Source organism: Apus apus, chromosome 4 (assembly GCF_020740795.1).
Source record: "Apus apus isolate bApuApu2 chromosome 4, bApuApu2.pri.cur, whole genome shotgun sequence".
Lineage (NCBI taxonomy): Eukaryota > Metazoa > Chordata > Aves > Apodiformes > Apodidae > Apus > Apus apus.
Genome location: NC_067285.1, coordinates 39319882 through 39343216, shown reverse-complemented (window position 1 = coordinate 39343216; position 23335 = coordinate 39319882). Strand labels below are relative to the sequence as shown.

The 23335-nt window shown below is 48.4% G+C and overlaps 1 protein-coding gene across 9 annotated transcripts in view; it reads right to left on the bottom strand.

The window, feature by feature from the left end:
• Positions 1-23335, bottom strand: part of WRN (WRN RecQ like helicase) — a 128795-nt gene that overhangs the window by 104655 nt on the left and 805 nt on the right. For 8 of the 9 annotated variants that reach the window (XM_051619461.1, XM_051619467.1, XM_051619462.1 and 5 more), the window contains exons 3-15: positions 22043-22164; positions 20267-20382; positions 17195-17340; positions 14341-14489; positions 12244-12393; positions 10335-10404; positions 8552-8663; positions 7410-7821; positions 6120-6200; positions 5110-5251; positions 3874-3949; positions 2458-2525; positions 1996-2104 (exon numbers count right to left, since the gene is read on the bottom strand). In XM_051619461.1, coding sequence (XP_051475421.1) covers positions 1996-2104; positions 2458-2525; positions 3874-3949; positions 5110-5251; positions 6120-6200; positions 7410-7821; positions 8552-8663; positions 10335-10404; positions 12244-12393; positions 14341-14489; positions 17195-17340; positions 20267-20382; positions 22043-22164 — 1753 coding nt within the window. Of the gene's footprint in view, positions 1-1995; positions 2105-2457; positions 2526-3873; positions 3950-5109; positions 5252-6119; positions 6201-7409; positions 7822-8551; positions 8664-10334; positions 10405-12243; positions 12394-14340; positions 14490-17194; positions 17341-20266; positions 20383-22042; positions 22165-23335 lie in introns of those variants that run through there. The other variant, XM_051619464.1, reaches the window with a different exon arrangement.

Here is a 23335-nt window from a genome sequence, read left to right as displayed (position 1 = left end):
TGGAAGGAACCTCAAAGATCATCCAGTTCCAACCCCCTGCATGGGCAGGGACACCTCCCACCAGCCCAGGTTGCTCCAAGCCCCATCCAACCTGCCCTTCAACACCTCCAGGGATGGGGCTTCCACAACCTCCCTGGGCAACCTGTCCCAGCATCTCACCACCCTCAAAGGAAAGAACTATTTCTTAATGTCCAACCTGAATCTCCCCTCTTTAAGCTTCAGATCATTGCCCCTTGTCCTCTCACTACAAACCCGTGGAAAAAGCCCTACCCCAGCTTTCCTGGAGCCCCTTCAGATACTGGAATTACTGAGTTGCATGAGGGTGTAGAAATTCAGTCTCCTCAGCCTTCCAAATGAATGACTCAGTGAGAAGCCAGTGAATAAACCCTTCCCACTGAAGGAAACAGCAGAAGAGCCAAAGAAGCAGCTGAATACATAGAGACACCCTCCTGATCAATACCTAGTCCAGGAGATGGCTCTGGAGCCAGCCTGGGCTGTTCAGCCATTCATCCTCACACAGTCATGATATGCAGCAGAAAACAACACAGGTAATTGATGTTTCTTACTCAAAAAAAAAAAAAATAAAGTCTTCATATCCCCTCTTTCACAAAAGACCTGTTCTTTCTAAGTTGGACAAGGCAGAAGTGAGCTAGAGAACTCAGCATGGCCCCCACAGCTTCAATGACAAGAATGTCAAAAGTGAATTATCTTGGTGACACCAATAACTGCTCATGGAAGAGTGTCATTCACTAGTTCACTCATCAGATCTTAAAAGTGAAGATGCCAAGTGGTGGGAGACCTCCCACACCAACCATCTTCAAAGCCACTGCCATAACTTTGATCTGCATGGCCTACAGCTTCCAGATCCATGTTGTTCAGATGTCACTTCTCAGACCCAAAGGAAGCCCTACCAAGTTTTGACATAACTCTCACAGGCTGAAACAGCTTCTGAAGCTCCTCCAGCTGTTTGGTCTGCACAAAATTCTCCACCCAAACACAAATACAGCCTTGGGTGAACAGACTGAGAACAGCCCTGAGGAGAAGGACTCGGGGGTGATGTTGGACAAGAAGCTCAACATGAGCCAGCAACATGTGCTGGAGCCCAGAAACCAACCCTGTCCTGGGCTGCAGCAAAAGCAGCTTGGCCAGCAGGGCCAGGGAGGGGATTCTGCCCCTCTGCTCTGCTCTGGTGAGACCCCACCTGCAGTGCTGTGCCCAGCTCTGGAGCCCTCAGCACAGGAAGGACATGGAGCTGTTGGAGAGAGTCCAGAGGAGGCCACAGAGATGATCAGAGGGCTGGAGCAGCTCTGCTCTGGAGCCAGGCTGGGAGAGTTGGGGTGTTCAGCCTGGAGAAGAGAAGGCTCCAGGGAGACCTTAGAGCACCTTCCAGTGCCTGAAGGGGCTCCAGGAAAGCTGGGGAGGGGCTTGGGACAAGGACAGGGAGGGAGAGGACAAGAGGGAATGGATTAAAACAGGAAGAGGGAGATTGAGGTGAGACATGAGGAGGAAATTCTGGAGTGTGAGGGTGGTGAGAGCCTGGCCCAGGCTGCCCAGGGAAGCTGTGGCTGCCCCATCCCTGGCAGTGTTGAAGGGCAGGTTGGATGGGGCTTGGAGCAACCTGGGCTGGTGGGAGGTGTCCCTGCCCATGCAGGAGGGTTGGGACTGGATGATCTTTTCTCTCCCTTCCCACCCAAACCAGTCTGTGATCCTTTGAATTGCCTGTCAAGCCAGAAGCCCTGGGAAGGCCCCACCCACCAGCACAAGTCCCTTGCAATTTCAGCCCACAGTTCAGGGAGCTGGGAAACCCAGGGACCTCAGGCCCTTTACAGGGTTTCCACATGTTCCTTGAGAAAGACCTGCTTTACAACTGCCACACAAACAGCTTGCTGCACCAAGATGCAACCCTGAACCCCAAGAAGTGCCACAGGCAGGAATGGATGGGTTTCTCCAGGCCATGCAGCAGCAGCAGCTGGTCAGGAAGCCTGTGTTACTTACGTCAGCTGCATCACCTGGTCCTCCATCAAGGAGATAAGAGGGCAGATAACAACTCCTGTACATCCAGTGTACACGGGAGGAAACTGGTAACACAAGCTTTTCCCATAGCCTTCAAGAAAGAAAAAAGCAGAAGTGAAACATCAAGCTTCCCAGGCAGCTCTAACCAGACACTTCTAACACCTTGTGGAGACCAAAAACCAGAAGTGGTGTTTGTTCTGCTAGCAGAGGGACAACAGGTAAAGGCAGCCAGCATCCATCTGATACCCTTCTCCACACCAAGGTCAGTGACAAAGGCCAGGACAGACAGACAAGCAGCCAGCTTGGCTGGCTCAGGCTCCCATCACCTCCACCAGGGAACACTGCTCCATGGAGCCACAGGGACACCCTCCAAGACTGAGTCCTGCTGTCCCCAAAATGGAAAAGATTTGTTTCGCTGCTTCTTAGGATGTAAAGGTGACTTACCAGTTGCCATGACAACGAGATTATCTCTTCTGTCTTCTAAAACAGAATTGATCACTTTCCACTGGACCCTTTCAATTAAACAGAGGGGAACATTTAATTTTTGCCACCAGGCATGAAGTGTAAGTTGTGTGCAGCTGCACATCCAGCTCCATCTCAGGTTACAGAAACCCCCCAGGCTGCCCAAGCATGGGCTTTGCTCCCTGCAACCACTCCAGTGCTCCTGCAGCCAGTCCCACCAGTGTCACACCAGGGACCTCTAGCAGGACTAAGGCAGCATTTGATGCTGTCACTCACAGAAGATCACAAAAGTGTCTCCCATAAGAGACAACCTGAACTAGACAGGAGACACCAAAGCTCTGACCACAGGGGTGCCATCAGAAGACTCAAGAAGCTCATCCTCTGCTGTGAGTTACATACAGCATTGTAGGTAACACTCCAAAATGTGTTTTGACACTTCGTTGTGGTCAAGGCTGGTTTTTTTTTCCCCTAGGGATTTCACACAGGTCCTAGTTTCACAAAATCACAGGGGTTAGAAGGGACCTCTGAAGATCATGGAGTCCAACCCCCCTGCTGCAGCAGGAACACCCAGGGCAGGTCACACAGGAACGTGTCCAGATGGGTCTTGAAAGTCTCCAGAGAAGGAGACTCCACAGCCTCTCTGGGCAGCCTGTCCCAGGGCTCTGTCACCCTCACAGCAAACAAGTTTCTCCTCATCTTGAGGTGGAACTTCCTGTGTTGTCACTTGGTGCCCTTTCCCCTCGTCCTGTCACAGGCACCACTGAACAGACACTGGCCCCTTCCTGACACCCACCCTGCAGATATTGATAGACATTCATCAGGTCCCTTCTCAGTCTTCTCTTCTCCAGACTGAACAGCCCCAGGTCTCTCAGCCTTTCCTCATCAAGCAGATGTTCCAGTCCCTTCATCATCCTTGTAGCCTCCCTTGGACTCTCTCCAGTAGATCCCTGTCCCTCTGGAACTGGGGAGCCCAGAACTGGGCACAACACTCTTACAAGGGCAGAGCAGAAGGGGAAGGAGAACCTCCCTTGCCCTGCTGGCCACACTGTCCTTAATACATCCCTAGATTCTATTGGCTCTCTTGGCCACAAGGGCACATTGCTGTCCCATGGAGCACTTCTTGTCCTCCAGGACCCCAAGGTCCTTCTCCATGGGGCAGCTCTCTAGCAGGTCAACCCCTAATCTATACCTGTGCATGGTGGTTCTTCTCCCCAGGTGCAGGACTCTACACTTATTCTTGTTGAAGCTCATGAGGTTCCTCTTTGCCCAGCCCTCCAGCCTGTCTAGATCTTGCTGATTTTTGGCAGTGGCTTTAAGAGTAGTAATAAAAATCATCCAAGCTGGAAGAAGGCACGGAAAGTTAATCCTGGAGTGTACAGTGTAACAGAATATACTTACAGTTTAAAAGAAGAATGCCCAAAATATGTCTTCAGACACCTGATGTGGCTTTCACTTGGTTCTGGCAACGATGGATCTTTAGTGGGAGAGAGGAAAAAACATCCTCTGTGATCAAATTCCCAAAAGATGAATCCCTGTCTTGACAAAGGTGTCTGCTCATGATTAGTGATGCCCAGGACCTCAGATTTGGGCAACCCCAGTGAAAAGAGACATCAAACTCGAGGTATTTACAGGCTAGAAGGATTAGAAGAGCAAGCAGGCTGCTCAGTGGCCCTCCAGGAGGAGGAGAACACATGGCTTGATGAAGAAGATCAAGCAATAGGCACTGTAAAGCACAGCTGCTTGAATTGGAACATGCTCAAAGTCCTGGAGATGTTTTACTGGACGTGCCTTTACAACCCTCCTGAAGTTCCACCCCTCAGTAACTGACACTGCAAGTGGCCAAGTCTTGGTCCAAAAGAAACCTACAAGGTGATCCTGATCTTGCTGTGAAGACTGAAGAAACCTCATCAAGCTTGGTCATTGTCCACTAGCATTCAGGAGTAGAAAGCACCACATTTCCACCTAGTTGTGGTCTGGCCAGGCCAGCAGACACACCCTGCCACAGCCTGGCTGCTCTTTAGGGAGAGCAGCTGAGCACAGGACCACCAAGCCCATCCCTCACCACCCAGCAGCCCACATTCTGCTTGGAAGCAGCAAGCAGCTCTTCCCCTCTCTGATGCTCTTGCTTCCAGACACAAGGTCCACAGCCTGACTTACACCATCAGGGACAAAAGCTTTCATACCCTGACAGTCCAATCCACTCAAGGTGTATTTCTCCCCACATTTCAGCCCCTTGTCTCCACAGGGCCAGCTCCAAAGTACTAGGTCAAGATCAGCCCCAAGCCAGAACTTCTTAAGAATTCTGCCATGAAGCAGCAGTGGCAGGACAACAAACAAAAGTGGAGGAACCACCTTTCCCTCTGCTGCATCAACAGGTCCCCTCCACACCCTCAGAGCAGTTTTACTCCTATTAAGCATTGATAATTCCCACTGGTCATGGCAGGTGTCCAACTATGTTTTGTCCAGGACACCTTTAATTTTTTAAGTCTTGCCACACAGACCAGCACTCCTTTGCAAGCCAGATGAGCTTGAACTTCCTGCTTTAAGAAAACAAGCACAAAATGCTGCTGTGCTTCCACATCTGCTTCTCTAGACAGGCTTTAATTGAATCATGCACTGCGATTTAACACATACCCAAATATTCCTCCTCCTCTTCCTCAACACCATCTTCATCACCATCTGGTACAATGTTCAGTTCTGTGTCAGGAGTTTTCCTGGCTTCATTGGACTCACTTTCAGTTAAAACTCCTTTGGAATCATCTACACCTGCTAAAGACTGAGAAATCAGGAGAAAAAGTTCTTTTGGATCATGATAGATGATAGAGTGCACCTCTGAGGTAACATGACATAGGGACACATGAGTTTTGATCTACTTATGGCACCAAAAAAGGCCCAGGTCAAACTACTTGATCAAATTCAAATTCCATTCCCTGGATACCATTACAACAGCTTTTGTTTCTCCTTTGCAAAAAGGTCCTAGACATTTTAAGACATGAAAATCTTACTTTATGCAACCAATGGTTGGGGATGTTGGTTGTTTGTTGTGGGTTTTTTTCCCCACTTGCAACTAGATGAAGGCACAAGTTTCACTGAGAAGTGAAAGGGGCTGACAAGAACCAGGAGGGATGGGATCTCAGTGTCATTCCTTGTTCCCAAAACATGGTGCTCAGAGCAAGACTAAACCCCCTCTACTCAAGATAGCTTTTTAGACTCAAACTGCATTTATAGAAGATTGACATGAAGCACAGAGAACCATCCTGAAGGGACCTGGTCCTTCCTTGGAAGAAAATCCATCTTTTTTTTTCCCCAGACCTTGGAGTCTTGCTTCCTACTCAGGCATCAGCAACAGCCTTAACCCTCTCATGGGTAACAAGCATCCAAACACCTGTGACTGCTCTGCTGGAAATCAGCATTTGACTGAATCTACTCAGCTCTGAGGGATCAGGAAGAAAAAAGTCAGGGCAAAGAAGAGCAAGACTCAACATTTAAACCTTCTTTTCAGGCAATAAAAGTCACAGCAGTAAAACCACTTGAAGCCTGTGAAACAGCGATGAAGCAACTGACCCACAGGCCTGGTCCATCAGCACCTGTGACCCAAGAGCATCATCATTACAAAACCAAAGGTAAATCCCTGAGGAACTCACTTTGAGCATCTCCATTTCCAGTTCTTCATCACTTTCAATGACAGAGGAAATATTCTGTTCGTTGTCTGTGGAACAGGCCTCCTAAGGAAACAAAAAAGCCTTCTATCAACAACATTCTCTGTCTACAACCACTCGACCTCTGGACAACCTACAGCCTGTTTCTAGGTAGGCTTTTACTTTTCCCCAAAAATAGCTTTTTTTTAATAGGCAGATGTGGGAAACTGCTCTTTTCTTCCCCACATGAGTCTAAACAACAGGTGTCAGACAGCAGGTTTCAGAGCTGGGTGGTGAGGTTAGTTATCTGAGAGATGAGAATCTAACAAGGCCCTGTAGGAACAGACAAAACCAGTAGAAAGAAAGAAATTAGAACCATAAAATGGTTTGGGATGGAAGGGGCCTTAATGATCATCAGGATCCAACCCCCCTGCGTGGGCAGGGACACCTCCCACCAGACCAGGCTGCACAAGCCTCATCCAGCCTGGCCCTGAACACCTCCAGGGATGGGGCAGACACAGCTTCCCTGAGCAACCTGTTCCAGCACCTTCCTACCCTCATGGTGAAGAATTTCTTCCTGATGTCTCATCTAAATCTCCCCTCTTCCAGTTTTAATCCATCCCCCCTTGTCCTCTCCCTCCCTGCCCTTGTCCCAAGCCCCTCCCCAGCTTTCCTGGAGCCCCTTCAGGCACTGGAAGGTGCTCTCAGGTCTCCCTGGAGCCTTCTCTTCTCCAGGCTGAACACCCCAACTCTCCCAGTCTGTCCCCAGAGCAGAGCTGCTCCAGCCCTTGGACCATCTTTGTAGCCTCCTCTGGCCCCTCTCCAACAGCTCCATGTCCTTCCTGTGCTGAGGGCTCCAGAGCTGGACACAGCACTGCAGGTGGGGTCTCACCAGAGCAGAGGGGCAGAATCCCCTCCCTACCATGATTTAAGAGGAATCAATCCATATTCAGCAAGACTGCTATTTACAGATCCTTTGGAAGATCTGCTTTTTATTCATAACCAATCTGGAGATGCTCGACTGCAGAATTAGTCCCTGTGCACAGGAACTTCTTTAATAACATCATCAACCAAAAGGGGAAAATTGATTAGACCATCTTGAGTTTTTGTGTTCAGAGCATGGCTGAAGAGCAGCTCAGGGCTTGACTAGTTCCACCAATACCTGCCAGACTCTCTGCCCTTCTCCCAGCCCACCTTAAGGCTCTCTCAGGAACAGGACTTTTTGAAATCCTGGGGGAAGTTCAGGAGGTCATTTCCTCTGCTGAGTGTGCAAGATTAACAAGGACTTCTCATTACCTCAGGTGCAGCTTCGTTGTCCAGCTCCTTTGCAGCCTGACATTCCAAGATCTGAAGTTCTTGCTCTGTTATGTCCAGTGACATGAAGTCATCTCTGCCTGCTTTGTCCTCAGAGCTGGCTGCAACAGCCCCATCTTCCACAACAGTGTTACCTCCCTCTGCCTCCTCATTACCATCTCCCTCCCAGAGGGCAGCTATTGTAGCATCAGAGCAGATGTTGAAGTCACCTTCAAGCTCTTTAGAAAACTCAGGAGGGTCAACTTTTTCTGCTTCAGCATTTGCTGACTCTGCTTCCAGATTTGTTGGAGGGGCACCACAGCTCCTCTCTGCTGCAGATGGAGAGTCTGAACCAAGCAGTGTGCTTTTCAAGGCCTTTACATTCTCTGATATTTCAGCTAGTATTTCTGCAGCCCTAGAAGGCAAAACAAGAAAGTTACACCAAAATGCAGTGACTACACCCAACTTAGCCACAAGCAGAGCTGAGGACTCTAACCTGTTTCTTCAGGGAGTTTGTCCAAAAATTCACATATAAAGCCTCATCACTCATGTGCTATTGGCATTCCACTTGTGGGAGAAGAAAACTGCATTTCTTTACACTGAAGTAAAACCTATAAAAGACTCTCTAAAACCTCTCTTTGCAGCATTGTCCCCACACCTGTACCAACTCTCCAGACTTCTAGCCCTCCAAGAGTTGTGAATATTTCATAGAATCAGACTGGTTTGTGTTGGAAGGGACCTTCAAGATCATATACATCCATCTCCCCTGCATGGGCAGGGACACCTCCCACCAGACCAGGTTGCTCCAAACCCCACCCAACCTGCCCTTCAACACTTCCAGGAGTGGGACATTCACAACCACCCTGGGTTTCCCCCTTCTTTGTGGAAGAAGACTGCAAGAAGAAACATGCAGCCAACTTCAGTGCCAAACCCACCGCAATTAGAGCAGTGAGAACCTGTGTTCCTGCCTGTAAAGACACAGTCTTCTCATTAAGTGGACTCTGCTTTCCTTCCTTGGAAAAGGAGGCACAGACAACAGAGAGAGCTGTTCACACACCTGTGTCTTGTTGCATGGCACCTCAGGGATCAGCAACAAAACCCTGCTCTCACAGGTAAGGTAAGAGACAGGTTGGCAAAAGTCTAACCTCTGCAACTGTCCATGTTGTCCAGAAGAGTCAGGAATGAGAGAAGCCAGGTGCTTCATGTCTTCAGCCAGGAAAGTCAAGTGCTCCTTCACACCCTCTGAGCTCGTGTCATCTGTAAGAGGCACCAGAGTTACTGCACAGTAACTGAGGGCTAACAAATCAGAGAATCACAGAATGGCTTGGGTGGGAAGGGACCTTCAAGATCATCTAGTCCCAACCCCCCTGCATGGGCAGGGACACCTCCCACCAGACCAGGCTGCTCCAAGCCCCATCCAACCTGCCCTTCAACACTGCCAGGGATGGGGCAGCCACAGCTTCCCTGGGCAGCCTGGGCCAGGGTCTCACCACCCTCACACTCCAGAATTTCCTCCTCATCTCTCACCTAAATCTCCCTCTTCTGGTTTTAATCCCTTCCCCCTTGTCCTCTCCCTCCCTGCCCTTGTCCCAAGCCCCTCCCCAGCTTTCCTGGAGCCCCTTCAGGCACTGGAAGGTGCTCTAAGGTCTCCCTGGAGCCTTCTCTTCTCCAGGCTGAACACCCCAACTCTCCCAGCCTGGCTCCAGAGCAGAGCTGCTCCAGCCCAAGGATCATCTTTGTGCCCTCCTCTGGACCCTCTCCAACAGCTCCATGTCCTTCCTGTGCTGAGGGCTCCAGAGCTGGGCACAGCACTGCAGGTGGGGTCTCACCAGAGCAGAGGGGCAGAATCCCCTCCCTGGCCCTGCTGCCCAAGCTGCTTTTGCTGCAGCCCAGGACAGGGTTGGTTTCTGGGCTCCAGCGCACGGTGCCGGCTCATGTTGAGCTTCTCGTCCAACATCACCCCCGAGTCCTTCTCCTCAGGGCTGTTCTCAATCCATTCTCCCCCCAGCCTGTTTTTGTGCTTTCATCTCTACACAGTTAAGCTCCATTCAAGCCACTGCATTCCTACAAGATCCATGGCTAATCAGACAGCTTTTCCCAGTGCTCTGAAATCAGGTGCACAGAGTCAGGCCAAGCTTCCACCTCCCTCAGCATCACATCTCTACCAGCAGCCCATTGCACGTGCTCTGGGCAAGCAGGGTCCAGAACAGGGCCACAACAGTGTGATCCTTCCCCAGCACACCCTCCAGCTTCCAGAAGAGAACTGCCAACACATCTGCTGACTAAACCAAAGCCAAGAAATTCCACCTCATTAAGAGGTGCCATTTCTTCTGCCTCGGATAGAGAACTTAAATTTCAGCCAGTACACAAAAGAAACAAGCTCCCCCCTGCCTCTTTTTCAGCCATAAGCTCCATGCAATATTTCAATTTCCTTCTGAAGCACAGCACTGAACAAAATTTCAGACTTCAGAACCCTTTTCTAACCAAGAATATAATGCTAAGCTGCTCTAACAAGTGTGGGTCTGATTTATAGGCCTCAAGCAAAGCATTACTTCACAATATGTTGTGGGTTTTTTTTTGCTGCTCTTACTATTTCAATGAGATTTTTGTCCCTGCATCAGCAGTATTGATATTAACTCACTGAAGTGTTTCCAGAAACAAGCTGGAAGGACAGCAGGAATTATTACCATCTCTGCAGACAGCAGAAACAAGCACCATATCAAGACTGCATTCTTACATCAGGGAGTTACCCAGTACATAACCCAGGTCACCTTAACATCTTTTTCAGTCTGCTCTCTCTGGAAACCAGCCCTCATCACCAAGAAGCCAGACAATCCTGACACAAAGATGCTATGAAAAACCCTGTTGGGGAACAGAATATTCCATTGTACATTAAATGCCTTCCTTATGCTTGAAGGTTTCACCTACCTCTTACACAAAAGAGTTTCTGGTCACTGTCATTCATATTTTTCAATTTTTGATAAATTAGGAAGCCAGCCTGGAAAAGAAAGGGGAAAAAAAAATAGTACTCAGTACCCTAGAGAGAAACAATATCTTAGAGACTGAGCAAAAACCATCATTAACTCAGCAAACCATGGCACAAACACATGGTGGACATTCAACTCTGAGCTGCTGGCTCATGCCATCCCACGGTCAATGTTCTGCCTTCCTGCACTGCTCATCACCACCAGGTCCTGTTCTACAGGAGGCAATGCTTCCAGATCCTAGTGGATACTCTCCTATAGATCCCAGCAGGGTTATCTTAGGAAGTCAGCTGCAAAAGAGAAAGCTCCAGGTACTCTGCTCCCAATCTCACCATCTGCTCCACCTCATTCAGATCTTGTGCCCTCCAAGAGATCAGCTGTGAACCTCCCAAGATAGACTCTGTGTGCTCAGTGTTTCCCTTGAGATGAATAAGAAGCTCTACCAGGAAAATGCAGCCTAAGGCTGGCATTGTGCTAATTAGCCTACACACATTCAAAGCACCTGAAAGAGGGAAGAAAGAGAAACAAGTGACTCCCTCACTGGTTTCCTGGGAGGCCCCAAAAGGCAAGCCAGGTGAGCAGAGCAAGAAAGAGGGATCACCTGGGAAAAGCTGCAACATCTGCCCCAAAAGAAAAGCTCCTTTCCTTCCTACTTTGGGGCTTCACAGGTGCTAACCCCTCCAGTTTCACTTTGTAATGAACTAGAACATGCAAGGTTTCCTGAGTAAACACAGCCCACTGCCCCTATGCCCTTTTTCCACCTACCCTTGTTACAGAAATATAATCCTGAAGGGATTTTTACTTTCCTGCCATGAAGAATCATTTTTCTCCCAGGCAGCACCCAGCAACATCTTGGCAAAGCCCTTCATGGAATGGCAGGAAAACTACACCCTTAACATGGTGAAAAAGCAGAGACTCCCACTGAGCTGCAAAAAATCCCATGCAACCAAATGACTCTTTTCAGTTACTCCACATTGTGACTCTGCTGCATTAACCACTGGAGAAGGTTGTGTTCCTTCAGAGCTACCTCCCACACTGTATTTACCACATCTTTTTTAATTAGAACATACAGGTTAAGGAGAATGACCAAAAAAACCCAGCAGAAAACTCACCCAGAAGAGCAGACACAGGAAGCAAAAAACAAGCACCCACTCTTCCCCCAGTGATTATTGTATTTAAATACCCATCAGCCATTTTACACCTACAGGGGATGATCACACTGCAAGAACTCCAGCTTACTCCTCACAGACAGCTGTAAAATTCACTTAATTGCTCCATTCAAAACTCACTTCCCTGAGGCAACAACCTGAAGTGAGCCCAAGCAGACACTCCTCAGACATACTTGTTGGTGCCTGTGGTACCTGGCACACCTGGAGCCCAGCAGAACTTCCAGGAGCTCTGCCCTGTGAATAGACTTCACTAAAAAGGCAAATCTTGCAACATAGAAACATTTAGGAGGTGAGGACCTGACAGGAGCCTCAAGGGTGCCATGAAATGGGTTTTTTTTTCCCCTTATATATTACATTTTCTACCCAAAATGCTCACCACAATATCCTCTTCAAGTGATCTCACCAACAAGGGCCAGGCACAAGCAGTACCACCTCCAACAGAGAAGATGCCATGAAGTTCTGGATGAACACTGAGGTTCAAAAACTTCAGAGAGACCAGGAACTGGCCAGCAACCTACTTGGTGCCATTTCCACCTCGCAGCACTCCACATCCAGAAAAGACCTCAAAGTCTCCCTACCTTCCTTACATTCTGCAGCAGAAAGGCATTAAAACCAGCAGGGAACAGCACACCAGAGAAGGAATTTCTTGATAGGGCTGGAATAGTCATTGCTTCTGGTACCTACATAGGCATCTGTGGCTGCATACAGCTTCTGCTTCTCATTGAGTGGAAACTCTTCCCAGTTACTGCAGCGGATGGACTTATCCTTCAAGAGCTGCTTGCCAAAAAGGTGCTTCACCAGGCCATTTAGACTCCAGGTCTCCTTGCATTTCAGCTGCAGGGGAAAAAAAAAACAACACAAAAACATATACAACAAAAAACAGAGGACTTGTTTAAAGGGGAAAGCAACTGGACCTGGCAGAACGTATTGCTTGAAGGGGCAAAGTGTACTTAGTCCCTCCTGAGAAGGGGAGAATTTGGGGTTTGGCAGAACAAACCAGTTGCTCAAAGCAGTGACTGTTCTCCAGGCCAGATTCTGCTCTCATGATGTGAGAAGGTAGTTCAGCCATTCAACAGCTCTACTTCCCTGCCCTGGAACTGTTAAGAGGACATTCCTGCATTGCCAAGCTGGAGAGATGGCATTAGGACCAGGTGAGTCCATTCCATGTGAGGGGGTATTGTCACACTACCAAAACCTGACAATGTATGTCTCCAGGTTGAATAAAATGAGACTTAAACAGCAACTCCTTTTTCCCCCCAGGATTCTTCTCTTGTCTTTTTAACTCGAGAAACTCAATATTAAACACCAGGAATTTATGTGAATATCAACACAGGAATATTAAAAGTCTGCCTTTAAGTCCTGTGTCATCTTCTGCAAGTCTCAGATGAATTGCAAGCAGATGAGCTCAGCTCCAGCCCAGGCTCAGCACCAGTCAGGGTGCTGGGAAGCAGTTCAGCAGAAACCTCTAGAAGCCACCCCACCACACTGCTGGTTTCAATTGCTTTTGGAATCCTACTCATCAGTCACAGCTGCTACAAGCTATTGTCTGAAGAGCAAGTTTGGGAAGCTTTCCTTCAGACTCCAAGGATCCAGGGCTCACAAGGCAAAAGCCTTCAGCTAATTCCAACTGACAAGCACTTGCAAAACATGCAGAACTGTTGAGCCCAACAACAGCAGCAGCAGCTCACCCCCTTCAATCTGGTCTCAAAAACCTACCAGCTGTTCATTTTAGGTTCCCCAGCCCCCCTCCCCCACACTGTGCCATGATATACACCCTATTCTTTCTTCTCTCAAGCTTCACTTTAAAGTTTGTTTTTGTTTGTTTTCTCCTTAGCAGAAGACTTGAGAGCTGCTATCAGAGATCACATTGCCTGTCTTCATCACAAGTTAGCTTGGGGTCAGATCCTGGGATGAAATCAAGGGAGGGGGGTGTGAACTGAGAAAAGTCTGAAACAAAATAGCTCCTTCTATTGCTTCAGCAGAACCGTTTAATTTGCACAATTTCCACCCCACCAGGAACTGAAGCTTGAAGGTGGCTCACATGGGTAGCACTGCCCCAAATGCTGATGACACAACACGTTCCTCTCTCCCCCACTGTGACTTAATTACACAGGGTAGATCAAGCACAAAGGTGTAAGCAGCATGGATTCTGGGCATACAATTAATTGTTGCTGTTATCCTGCCCAACAAATTTAAAACATGCACAGAAGGAAGGAAGTGCAGGAAGAGATTGAGCACAGGTAAGGAAAAGCCTTGCAGACCCAAAAGGCAGAAAAGCTAGAAATAAGAATGGCAGGATTTGGAAGGTAATGAGGCTTTTGCTCTCTTCCCTGGAAGTGTTGAAGGGCAGGTTGGATGGGGCTTGGAGCAACCTGGGCTGGTGGGAGATGTCCCTGCCCATGCAGGGAGGTTGGATCTAGATGATTTTGAAGGTCCCTCCCAACTCAAAACATTCCATCCTTCTGTGAATATGGCACAGATAATCAAATGGTATCTAACCAAAACCCAACTGAACTGGAGCTCAGGTTGTGCCAAATGCAACACCACGAGAGCAGAGGCAACACCAACATCAGTCACGGAAACAAAGGGACTTCCACAGCTCCAGCTCACGTGGCAAACACCTCCAACAGGGAGGGGCTTTCAAGTTACAAAAACATCTCTGCTTTATTCCACAGCATCCCCTTACTAGCAGAATTTCACTCCTGTGAAGAGAAGGAGGCCTCCTTTTGTACAGCACAGTAACCAGATTCCCTCCCACAACAAAAAGGTTTGAAGCTTTACTTTCTCATTAGCAACGTCAGCCAGCTCCACAAAGCTCTTCAGTCTGATTTCAAAGTCACTCATCAGCTTCCATTGATCTCCCTCAGTTCCTACGCCAACCTTTTTAATTGCTTCATCTTCCAGCAGCCTTTTGAGTCCCTTGGGAAAACCTAAAATAGATTAAGCCCAAACATGAGAAACTAGACACTGGAAGATGCCAGAAAGGCTAACGGAAAAGACACAAACCCCTGGGTTTTTAGAGGAAAAGCCCCCAAAGCTGCCCTGCTGATGTGACCCTGTGCACTCCAGAATGACCAGCAACACCAACTGGTTGTCACGTCTCATCTGCAGAGGAGCATGAAGGCAATCTTTGAAAGATGCAAATTCATTTCCCATCTGAAAACAAGCCAAGTCCAAACATTAACCCTTACTTCATTCATCTCACTCATCATTAAACCACACCACAAAGGCAACCTGTGGCTGGAAAAGATGGTTTTGTCAGAATTGGTTACTCATGAAACCAAATGCAACATTATTTCACCATTTTCCACATCATTCCTTCCAAGTTCTTGCTGTTTCCCATACCCAGGACACAGCTTAAAGAGTAAGCACAGGGAAGCACCAGGAAAACAGCTTCTGTGGAGGCACATGGTGCTCAGTGCTGGGCTGGTCCCACAATCACACGTGGAGAAGGGAATTTGCCAACCAGATCCTTTGCCAAGCCTAGACAAGTCAGCCTGGTAAGAACAAACACTCCAGGAGGTACAGATGTTGTATTTTGATTAATTCCCACCTGATGGCACAGCAATCCTGGGTCAAAGGGTATTTTCAAGTTTACAGGGCTGAATAAAAGCAGGCACCTTTCACAGCTGGGTTTCTACAGGAGGGAACAGCCATGGACACTTCACCCTTGGACTAGAGCTGCCTTCTCCTCCCCTCTGGTTTTCTTGCCATTTAAAATTCAGAGCATCTTATTTAAATACATACCTTCAGGAACCCACAGCTGGATACCTGGAATTAATGCCCCAGTGTAACTCTAGTACCTACAGACACTCAGTATTTTGCACAAACACATAGTACTTAGTATCTGGCTTTGTTCTGATCTCAAACTTCACCTTTTCCACTCCTGGAATATGTATTTATATCATTCAAGAAGCACAGGGCATCACTGACTGCATTTTTACACAACTATCTCCATGCTTTCATGGCTACCACTGACATCCTAGCCACAATCAGCTGAGAGGCTGCAGGTCCAATTCTAAGCATTAAAAAAGGCTGTTCAAAACCACCCACGAGCTGCAGTAGCCTTGGTGCTGTGATTTGTAGCCCAAGGAAAAGGTTGCCAAAGAACCTCAGCCACCACACAACAGGTAAACTCCTCTGTAAATACAACTGAGCTGAAGAAAAGCCTGCAACATATGCAGCTGACTTACTGAACAGGGGATTTTCACCTAAGGATAGCATCATGAAAACCTTCAAGGATGAGGACTTGCCAGTGGAGGACCTGTGCTCCATTTCCACCACCTCTCATTTCTGTAAAAGTGGCTGTAATAGCTAAAAAAGTAGAAGTTCAAGACTAAACATAGCCTAGAATCTGAGAAACAGGCCTCATTTTCTTACAAGTTGGTGAGGGGGGGGGCGGGGGAAGAGAAACAGAAAATGATCAGAAAACTTCCTGATAAATAGATGGCATTTTTGTCCTCTGTACACAGTCCAAGAACCCTCCACTCTTCCTCCTGCAGAAGCAAACTTGGCTTTTTTGGAACAAGAAGGCTTAAGTCTTACCCAACTGGCTGGTTCTGCCAACATCTACGTTTCTGTAGATCAAATGTATTCTGCATAATAAGCAGCTCCTGCATAAAAGCTGACATCTCACTCAGCTCAGAGTGCATCTCCCCTGAGCAAGACCAGAAATTTTAGGCAATTATGCAGGAGGAAACCCCATCTCCTGCTCTAACACCCAGTAGCCCACACGCCACCAGCCTCAGCACCAACACAATAAGCATCTTCTTTCAGAAACAAAAGCATTTCAGCTCCTTATGACTCCCCTTCCTTTCCTCCAGTCTCTCTCTTTTGTGCACTGGCACCTTGATGCTTTCCAGATTGAATGGCCTCCAGCAATTAAATTTTCCACCCCATTTGCTATAAATGACAAAGGATTGAACACCAACATTAAAATTATAGCCATTATACCTCCACACACGGGCACCCCAGGGAAATCAGAGACATCTCACAGGCATAGTTTCAATCTAACATTCAAACCAAAGGTTATAAAACTGCAGCCTCCTTCCCTCATTCCTATTTCCCCCCCCGTCTCCTTTGGAAGCTTTTCTTCACAACCATAATGAATTCAGATTCTGCTGAGCTCCTCTCCCCACAACTGCACCACACCAGGTATTCAGCATTCTTCCTGAAAACCAAATGCCATCAAATGCAAGTCCTGGGGACAAAACATGCCAGGTTTGTGGGTTTTTTTGAGGTGTTTGTTGTTGTTTTCCTTAACTGAAGGCAAATTAAAAAGAAACACAGCCTGCTAAGTTCAGATCCAGTGTCTATTCTGACACTGAATGGAAAGCTCATCATGTGAGCAGCAAATTAATTCTTTAAAGCTGAATTAAAATATTCTTATCCACAGAGAAAAATAACCCTCATGCAAGATCCTACTGCCCTGGTGAGAACCTCAAGTGCTGTTAAGCCAGCTCACAGTCCTGGGCTGAGGTCCTCCTGACATACATAGGCAATAAATCCCTTGATTATAGACAGGGAAGGGGAGGAGGAGGAAGGATTTTTATTATCCAGCAGGAAACAGCAGCTATTGCTCAAGGCTTAAGTTTCAGACTTTGAGGAACCAGTAATAAGAGAGGAGGTACAGTACCTGACATGGAAGAGACGTGGAACAAGTAACACTTCTCCTCAGCCACACAGATTTGGATCACAGCTATTTTTGCCATTTTTCCTCTGGTATAGGATGGTGGCCACTCAATATCAAAGCCAACAGCAGCCCCCTCTGGTAAACTCTGCCTGAAAAGAAAAGGGGGTCCTTCACATTTAGCTGCTCTTCTCCCAGGATTGAAACCATCCCAGTTACCTTCCAGGAAGGTGATGGGAAATGGCAGCCAGCTCATCTTTCCTCCCAGACACACTGGACACAGACACCACCTGAAGATCAAGACTGGAAGGAGGTGAGATCCCTGCTGGGCCCAAAAGCTACAAGAAACCCTTCAGGCCTTGGCAGATCTGCAGTACAAATGGTAGCACAGCAAGGCTCAGGAACCAGCCAGATACAAGAGTTGATATTCCCTTGAAAACTTGCTCTTTAGTTATCCCACTGCACTGAAAGTTTCATACAGGTTGTTTTTTTTTCCCCAGGAATATGAGCTGTGCTATGCAAAAATGGGGGGAAACAATCTATTTGCCTCATTAATTTACTCCCTTTTCTTCAAACAGGAAGACTCCAGGAAGGGAAAAAAGCCCCTATTTTTAAAAAGGGGAAAAAGGAAGAGCCAGGGAACTACAGGCCAGTCAGTCTCACCTCTGTGCCTGGCCAGGTCATGGAGCAGATCCTCCTGGAAAGTCTAAGGGACATGGAAAATAAAGAGGTGATTGGTGACAGCCTACATGACTTCACTAAGGGCAAGTCATGCCTGACCAACCTGCTGGCCTTCTACAACAAGGCTGCAGAGATGGTGGGTGGTGGCAGAGCAGCTGACATCATCTACCTGGATTTGTGTGAGGTGTTGGACACTGTCCCACATGACATCCTGGCCTCCAAACTGACAAGGCATGGATTTGACAGATGGACCACTCGGTGGATAAGAGGTTGGCTGGATGGCTCCACCCAGAGAGTTGTGGTCAATGGCTCAATGTCCAAATGGAGGCAGGTGAGGAGTGGTGTCCCTCAGGGGTCAGTACTGGGACCAGTGCTGTTCAACACCTTTGTTGGAGACATGGACAGTGGGATGGAGTGTCTCCTCAGCAAGTTTGCTGACACAACCAAGCCGTGTGGAGTAGCTGACACACTGGAGGGAAGGGAGGCCATCCAGAGGGACCTTGACAGGCTGGAGAAGTGGGCCAGTGCCAACCTCATGAACTTCAACAAGGGCAAGTGCAGGGTCCTGCACCTGGGTTGGTGCAACCCCAGGCACAAATCCAGGCTGGGGGGGAGAATGGCTGGAGAGCAGCCCTGAGCAGAAGGACTTGGGGGTGGGAGGAGATGAGAAGCTCAACATGAGCCACCAGTGAGGGCTGGAGCCCAGAGGGGCAATTTTGTCCAGGGCTGCATCAAAAGAAGTGTGGTCAACAGGGCCAGGAAGGGGATTCTGCCCCTCTGCTCTGCTCTGGTGAGACCCCACCTGCAGTGCTGTGTCCAGCCCTGGAACCCACAGCACAGGAAGGACATGGAGCTGTTGGAGAGGGGCCAGAGAAAGGCCACAGAGATGATCAGAGGGCTGGAGCAGCTCTGCTGTGGAGCCAGGCTGGGAGAGTTGGGGTGTTCAGCCTGGAGAAGAGAAGGCTCCAGGGAGACCTTAGAGCACCTTCCAGTGCCTGAAGGGGCTCCAGGAAAACTGGGGAGGGGCTTGGCACCAGAGAGGGCAGTGATAGGACAAGGGGTGATGGTTTTAAACTGAAAGAGGGGAGATTTAGGTCAGACATCAGGAAGAAATTCTTCACCATGAGGGTAGGAAGGTGCTGGCCCAGGTTGCCCAGGGAAGCTGTGGCTGCCCCATCCCTGGAGGTGTTCAGGGCCAGGTTGGATGAGGCTTGTGCAGCCTGGTCTGGTGGGAGGTGTCCCTGCTCATGGCAGGGAGGTTGGATCCTGATGATCTATAAGGTCCCTTCCAACCTTCTCCAGTCTGTGATTCCATACACTTGATTTCTTACAGCTTATACTTAACCAGAAAGCCACCAAAGTTCATGGAATTCTGTAAAAGGCAACAAACTTTCCTTACAGCCTTTACTGCTTCTGCTGGAAGGGCCTGCAAGGGTCAGTGATGTCACCTCCCACAAAGACCAAACAGGAAATTATTAACTGAGTAGCACAAAGGGGAAAACCCAAGGATCCCTTTCACTGGGATAATTCATCATAATGAGGAACAGGTTCCATTGATGCTTGCAAGCAGCCAGCCAGCAAAGTGCCCTTGCTGCCAAGAAGGCCAATGGAATCCTGGGGTGCATGAGGAAGAGTGTGGCCAGTAGGTCCAGAGCTCATCCTGCCCCTCTACTCTGCCCTGGGGAGGCCACAGCTGGAGAACTGGGTCCAGTCCTGGGCTCCCCAGTTCAGGAGAGACAGGGAACTGCTGGAAAGAGTCCAGGGGAGGGTGATGAAGAGGACTGGGGAGTTGGAGCATCTCCCTGATGAGGAAAGGCTGATGGAGCTGGGGCTGCTCAGCCTGGAGAGGGGAAGGCTGAGGGGAGACCTTATCAATGCCTGTAGGTATCTCAGGGTGGGTGCAGGGAGGATGGAGCCAGACTCTGCTCAGCAGTGCCCAGGGAAAGGACGAGGGGCACTGGGCACAAGCTGGAACATGGGAAGTTCATTGAAATATGGGGGAAAACTTCTTTCCAGTGAGGGTGACAGAGCCCTGGGACAGGCTGCCCAGGGAGGGTGTGGAGTCCCTTTCTCTGGAGATATTCCAAACCCCCCTGGCTGCAGCCCTGTGGGATGTGCTCTGGGCCATCCTGCTTTAGTGGTAGTTGGACTAAGATGATCCCTAGAGGTCCCTCCCAACCCTGGCAGTTCTGGGATTCTGGGAGACATTTGCCACATGTGATAAGACAGTCAACACAACCAGATGTTTTCTCTGGCTGTATTGCTGATATCTGGAAACATGGAATGCCCCAGCAGCCAGAAAAAGGGCCAGAGTGAAGAGCCAAGTCCATTTCAGAAAGGACTCAAAGAAACCCCCCAAAAGAAACAGGAGGGAAAAACCAGACTAAAAGCTGTTACCTGATATCTTCTGACAGAAGGGAACAGTCACTAGCTTCATAGCTGTACACAATGGAGCCACAGAACTCTAGGAAGGGCAGCCCATCCTCCAGAACACTCCTCTGAGCAGCAGACTTCTGCCAAACAACATTTGGAAGAAGCTCAGTCACCAGCCATCCCCAACCTGGCCACAGAGACATGTCACACAACTCCTGCACGTGGCTTTAAGGCCTCATCCCAGCAAGGCTGGCACCAGCTGCTCCCAGGACAACTCAGCAGAGCCACACTCCACACACAGGGACAGCCCCCAGCAGGGTGAGATGACACCGTTCTCTGCCTTAAAACCTGCTCCAGTTTCTTTGCTCAGCTCCCAGAAATCAGCCTGAAATCATGGAGGTTGAATTTACCAGCTCCATTGAGTTTGTCTGGATTCCTCCCACCAAAGAGGAACAATCACTTTTCCAAGCTCAGGGGAAAACCATCCATTTTTGGCAGTGCCAAAAAGCCCCTCAACACTACTTCAAATGCTGTAGCACAGGCACAGCTCAGAACTTTGAGGAAGAAAGTAAGAAAATGGACAATAATTTATTAAGTCACAGTTGAAATCATCCAGATCTGGTCAGGCTAAAAGTTTCTGTTACAGCAGCACTGAGGTAGAGACTTATGTGCAACTGGGAATTTTTTACCCCTTCCAGCAGCTTTCAGAAGCTAATGATTAACCAGCTTGAACTACAAAACTTCTGATCATTCACCTGCCTGAAAAAAAAAACACCTTCAGGTTGGTGAAAAATATGCAAGCAAGCTGCAATGCCAAGAGCAGCAAACGTGGTTAAGTGTCCCCCAGAAACAGCTGAAGAAGCCACGTGACAGAAACAGCTTTAAACACAGTTTCAGAAGCAACAAATGGCCTGGAAAGAAGATGTTCAAACAACAGAGAGAGATTCTGTTCATTTTATGCTTGCACAACAAAATATCTCCCTCCAGGTAATGAAGGGTGAAAGTTTAATCAAAACCCTTCCTGCAGGAGCTGGTTGAGGGAGGGCATCACAGCAGAGAGGCAAACAAAAGCCTTGTTGGTCTTCACTGACATTTTGTAATTAATATCCATGCTGCTAATTTGTTGCTCCCCCTTTATAGGAGGAAAACTGCTGAACTGAGTCTTCTGCTTTTCCCTCATTAATTAGTTTTCTAATTGTCAAAGCCCCTTCAGAGGTTGCAGGGGGAGGCCCCTTTCTAGGGGGAAATGTTACACTGAAACTGCTCATACATGCAGAAAAAGCAACATCCAAGGGACACATTCTTGGAACACCAGAAATTCCAGCCTAATTTTGACAATCAATTAATTCTTCTGATACCTCCAAGCTGCAAAACATTCTGAGATAGAAGATGTGTGAGTGAAGGAAGCCAGAGGGACCATACTGGGACAAATACCCTTACCAGGCTACAACTTGAGCTCTCAAACTGAAGGGATTAAAAAAAAAAACCCAATCAATCCCAGTCCACAATATTGGCAGAGCAACACAGCAAAACCTCCCCTAGATTTTTATTTTTCTCACCAAAAATTCAGGATTGGCAGGAAGAAATTTCCACAGCCTTTGGCCAACCCATGATGGGAAAATGGGGGGAAAAAAAGAAATACAAATAACAAGCCAATTTAACCAGAAACAGCACAAGAGGACCTGCATTTAATTACAGTTCACAGGACAAAACCCTTCCAAATACCAGAGGGGCAGGTCTAAACAAAACCAAATGGTTTTATTCCACAGCCAATGGAGCTGCCCCTACCTGAGGACATACCTTTTTATCACCCAAAACTCCCTCTTGGTCTTGAGTAAGCATCCACTGTGGGTATTTATCCCCCAGACTGGGAGCTGGCAGATCCATTTCATTCCTTTTTTCCACATTTCTGTCACTTTTGCCTTCAAAAGAACAAGAAATAAATAAAAAACACCAAACAACAATGGTTAGCACAGAGAGAAGCTGTTACTATCATCAGGCCAGAGCCTGAAAATCAGGTCAGGACACTCAGCTTAAAATTTCTGGGCATGAAAACGGACATTTACAAAGATGCCCACATGAAGTGATGGAAGAGCCCTAGGAATTATGTTCTTGGAAGGCAGCTGAGTCTAATTTCATGGAGAACAGTGCCTAGAAACAGAAGATCACACCTCCAGTCATCTCAGGTCACTGCAGCCACCATAAATTAGATTTCTCTGGGGTTTCAGGTAACAGTAGAGGAACCAGACTCCTAGTCTAACAGGAGGCACAACTTAAATAAAATATGCTGCTGATAAATGAAGCCAGAAAAACTCCTGACAAGAACTCTCAGACTCTCACACTCCCTGCAGACCTCAGGGCTGCAACAACACAACCAAGATAAGCTCTGCTCTGGAGCCAGGCTGGGAGAGTTGGGGTGTTCAGCCTGGAGAAGAGAAGGCTCCAGGGAGACGTTAGAGCAGCTTCCAGTGCCTGAAGGGGCTCCAGGAAAGCTGGGGAGGGGCTTGGGACAAGGGCAGGGAGGGAGAGGACAAGGGGGAAGGGATTGAAACCAGAAGAGAGAGATTGAGGTGAGACATGAGGAGGAAATTCTTGGCTGTGAGGGTGGTGAGAGCCTGACCCAGGTTGCCCAGGGAAGCTGTGGCTGCCCCATCCCTGGCAGTGTTGAAGGGCAGGTTGGATGGGGCTTGGAGCAACCTGGGCTGGTGGGAGGTGTCCCTGCCCATGCAGGGGGTTGAGGCTGGATGATCCTGAAGGTCCCTTCTAACCCAAACCAGTCTGTGATTCTGTGAATTGATCAGCTCCAGACTCAACCCAAACATCCTCCCCAAGCAAAGGCAGCCTGTTCCCAAGGCACACCCCCTGCAACAGGAAGGCACTCCCCAGGGAAGCTCCAAGATACTTAAGTCTGGAAGCTAAGCTGTCCAAAACAGCCAGGGATTTTCAGCCCTGACAACTGGGGCTTTCTTTCAGGGAAGCAGAGCAGGATTTCCCAGTTCTGAGCAGACCATGACTGGATTAGAGCTGCTCCAAGCTTCTCCTTGGATTGCTTGTAATGCAATTTAGAAATCCTCCTGGCAATGGAGCCAAACT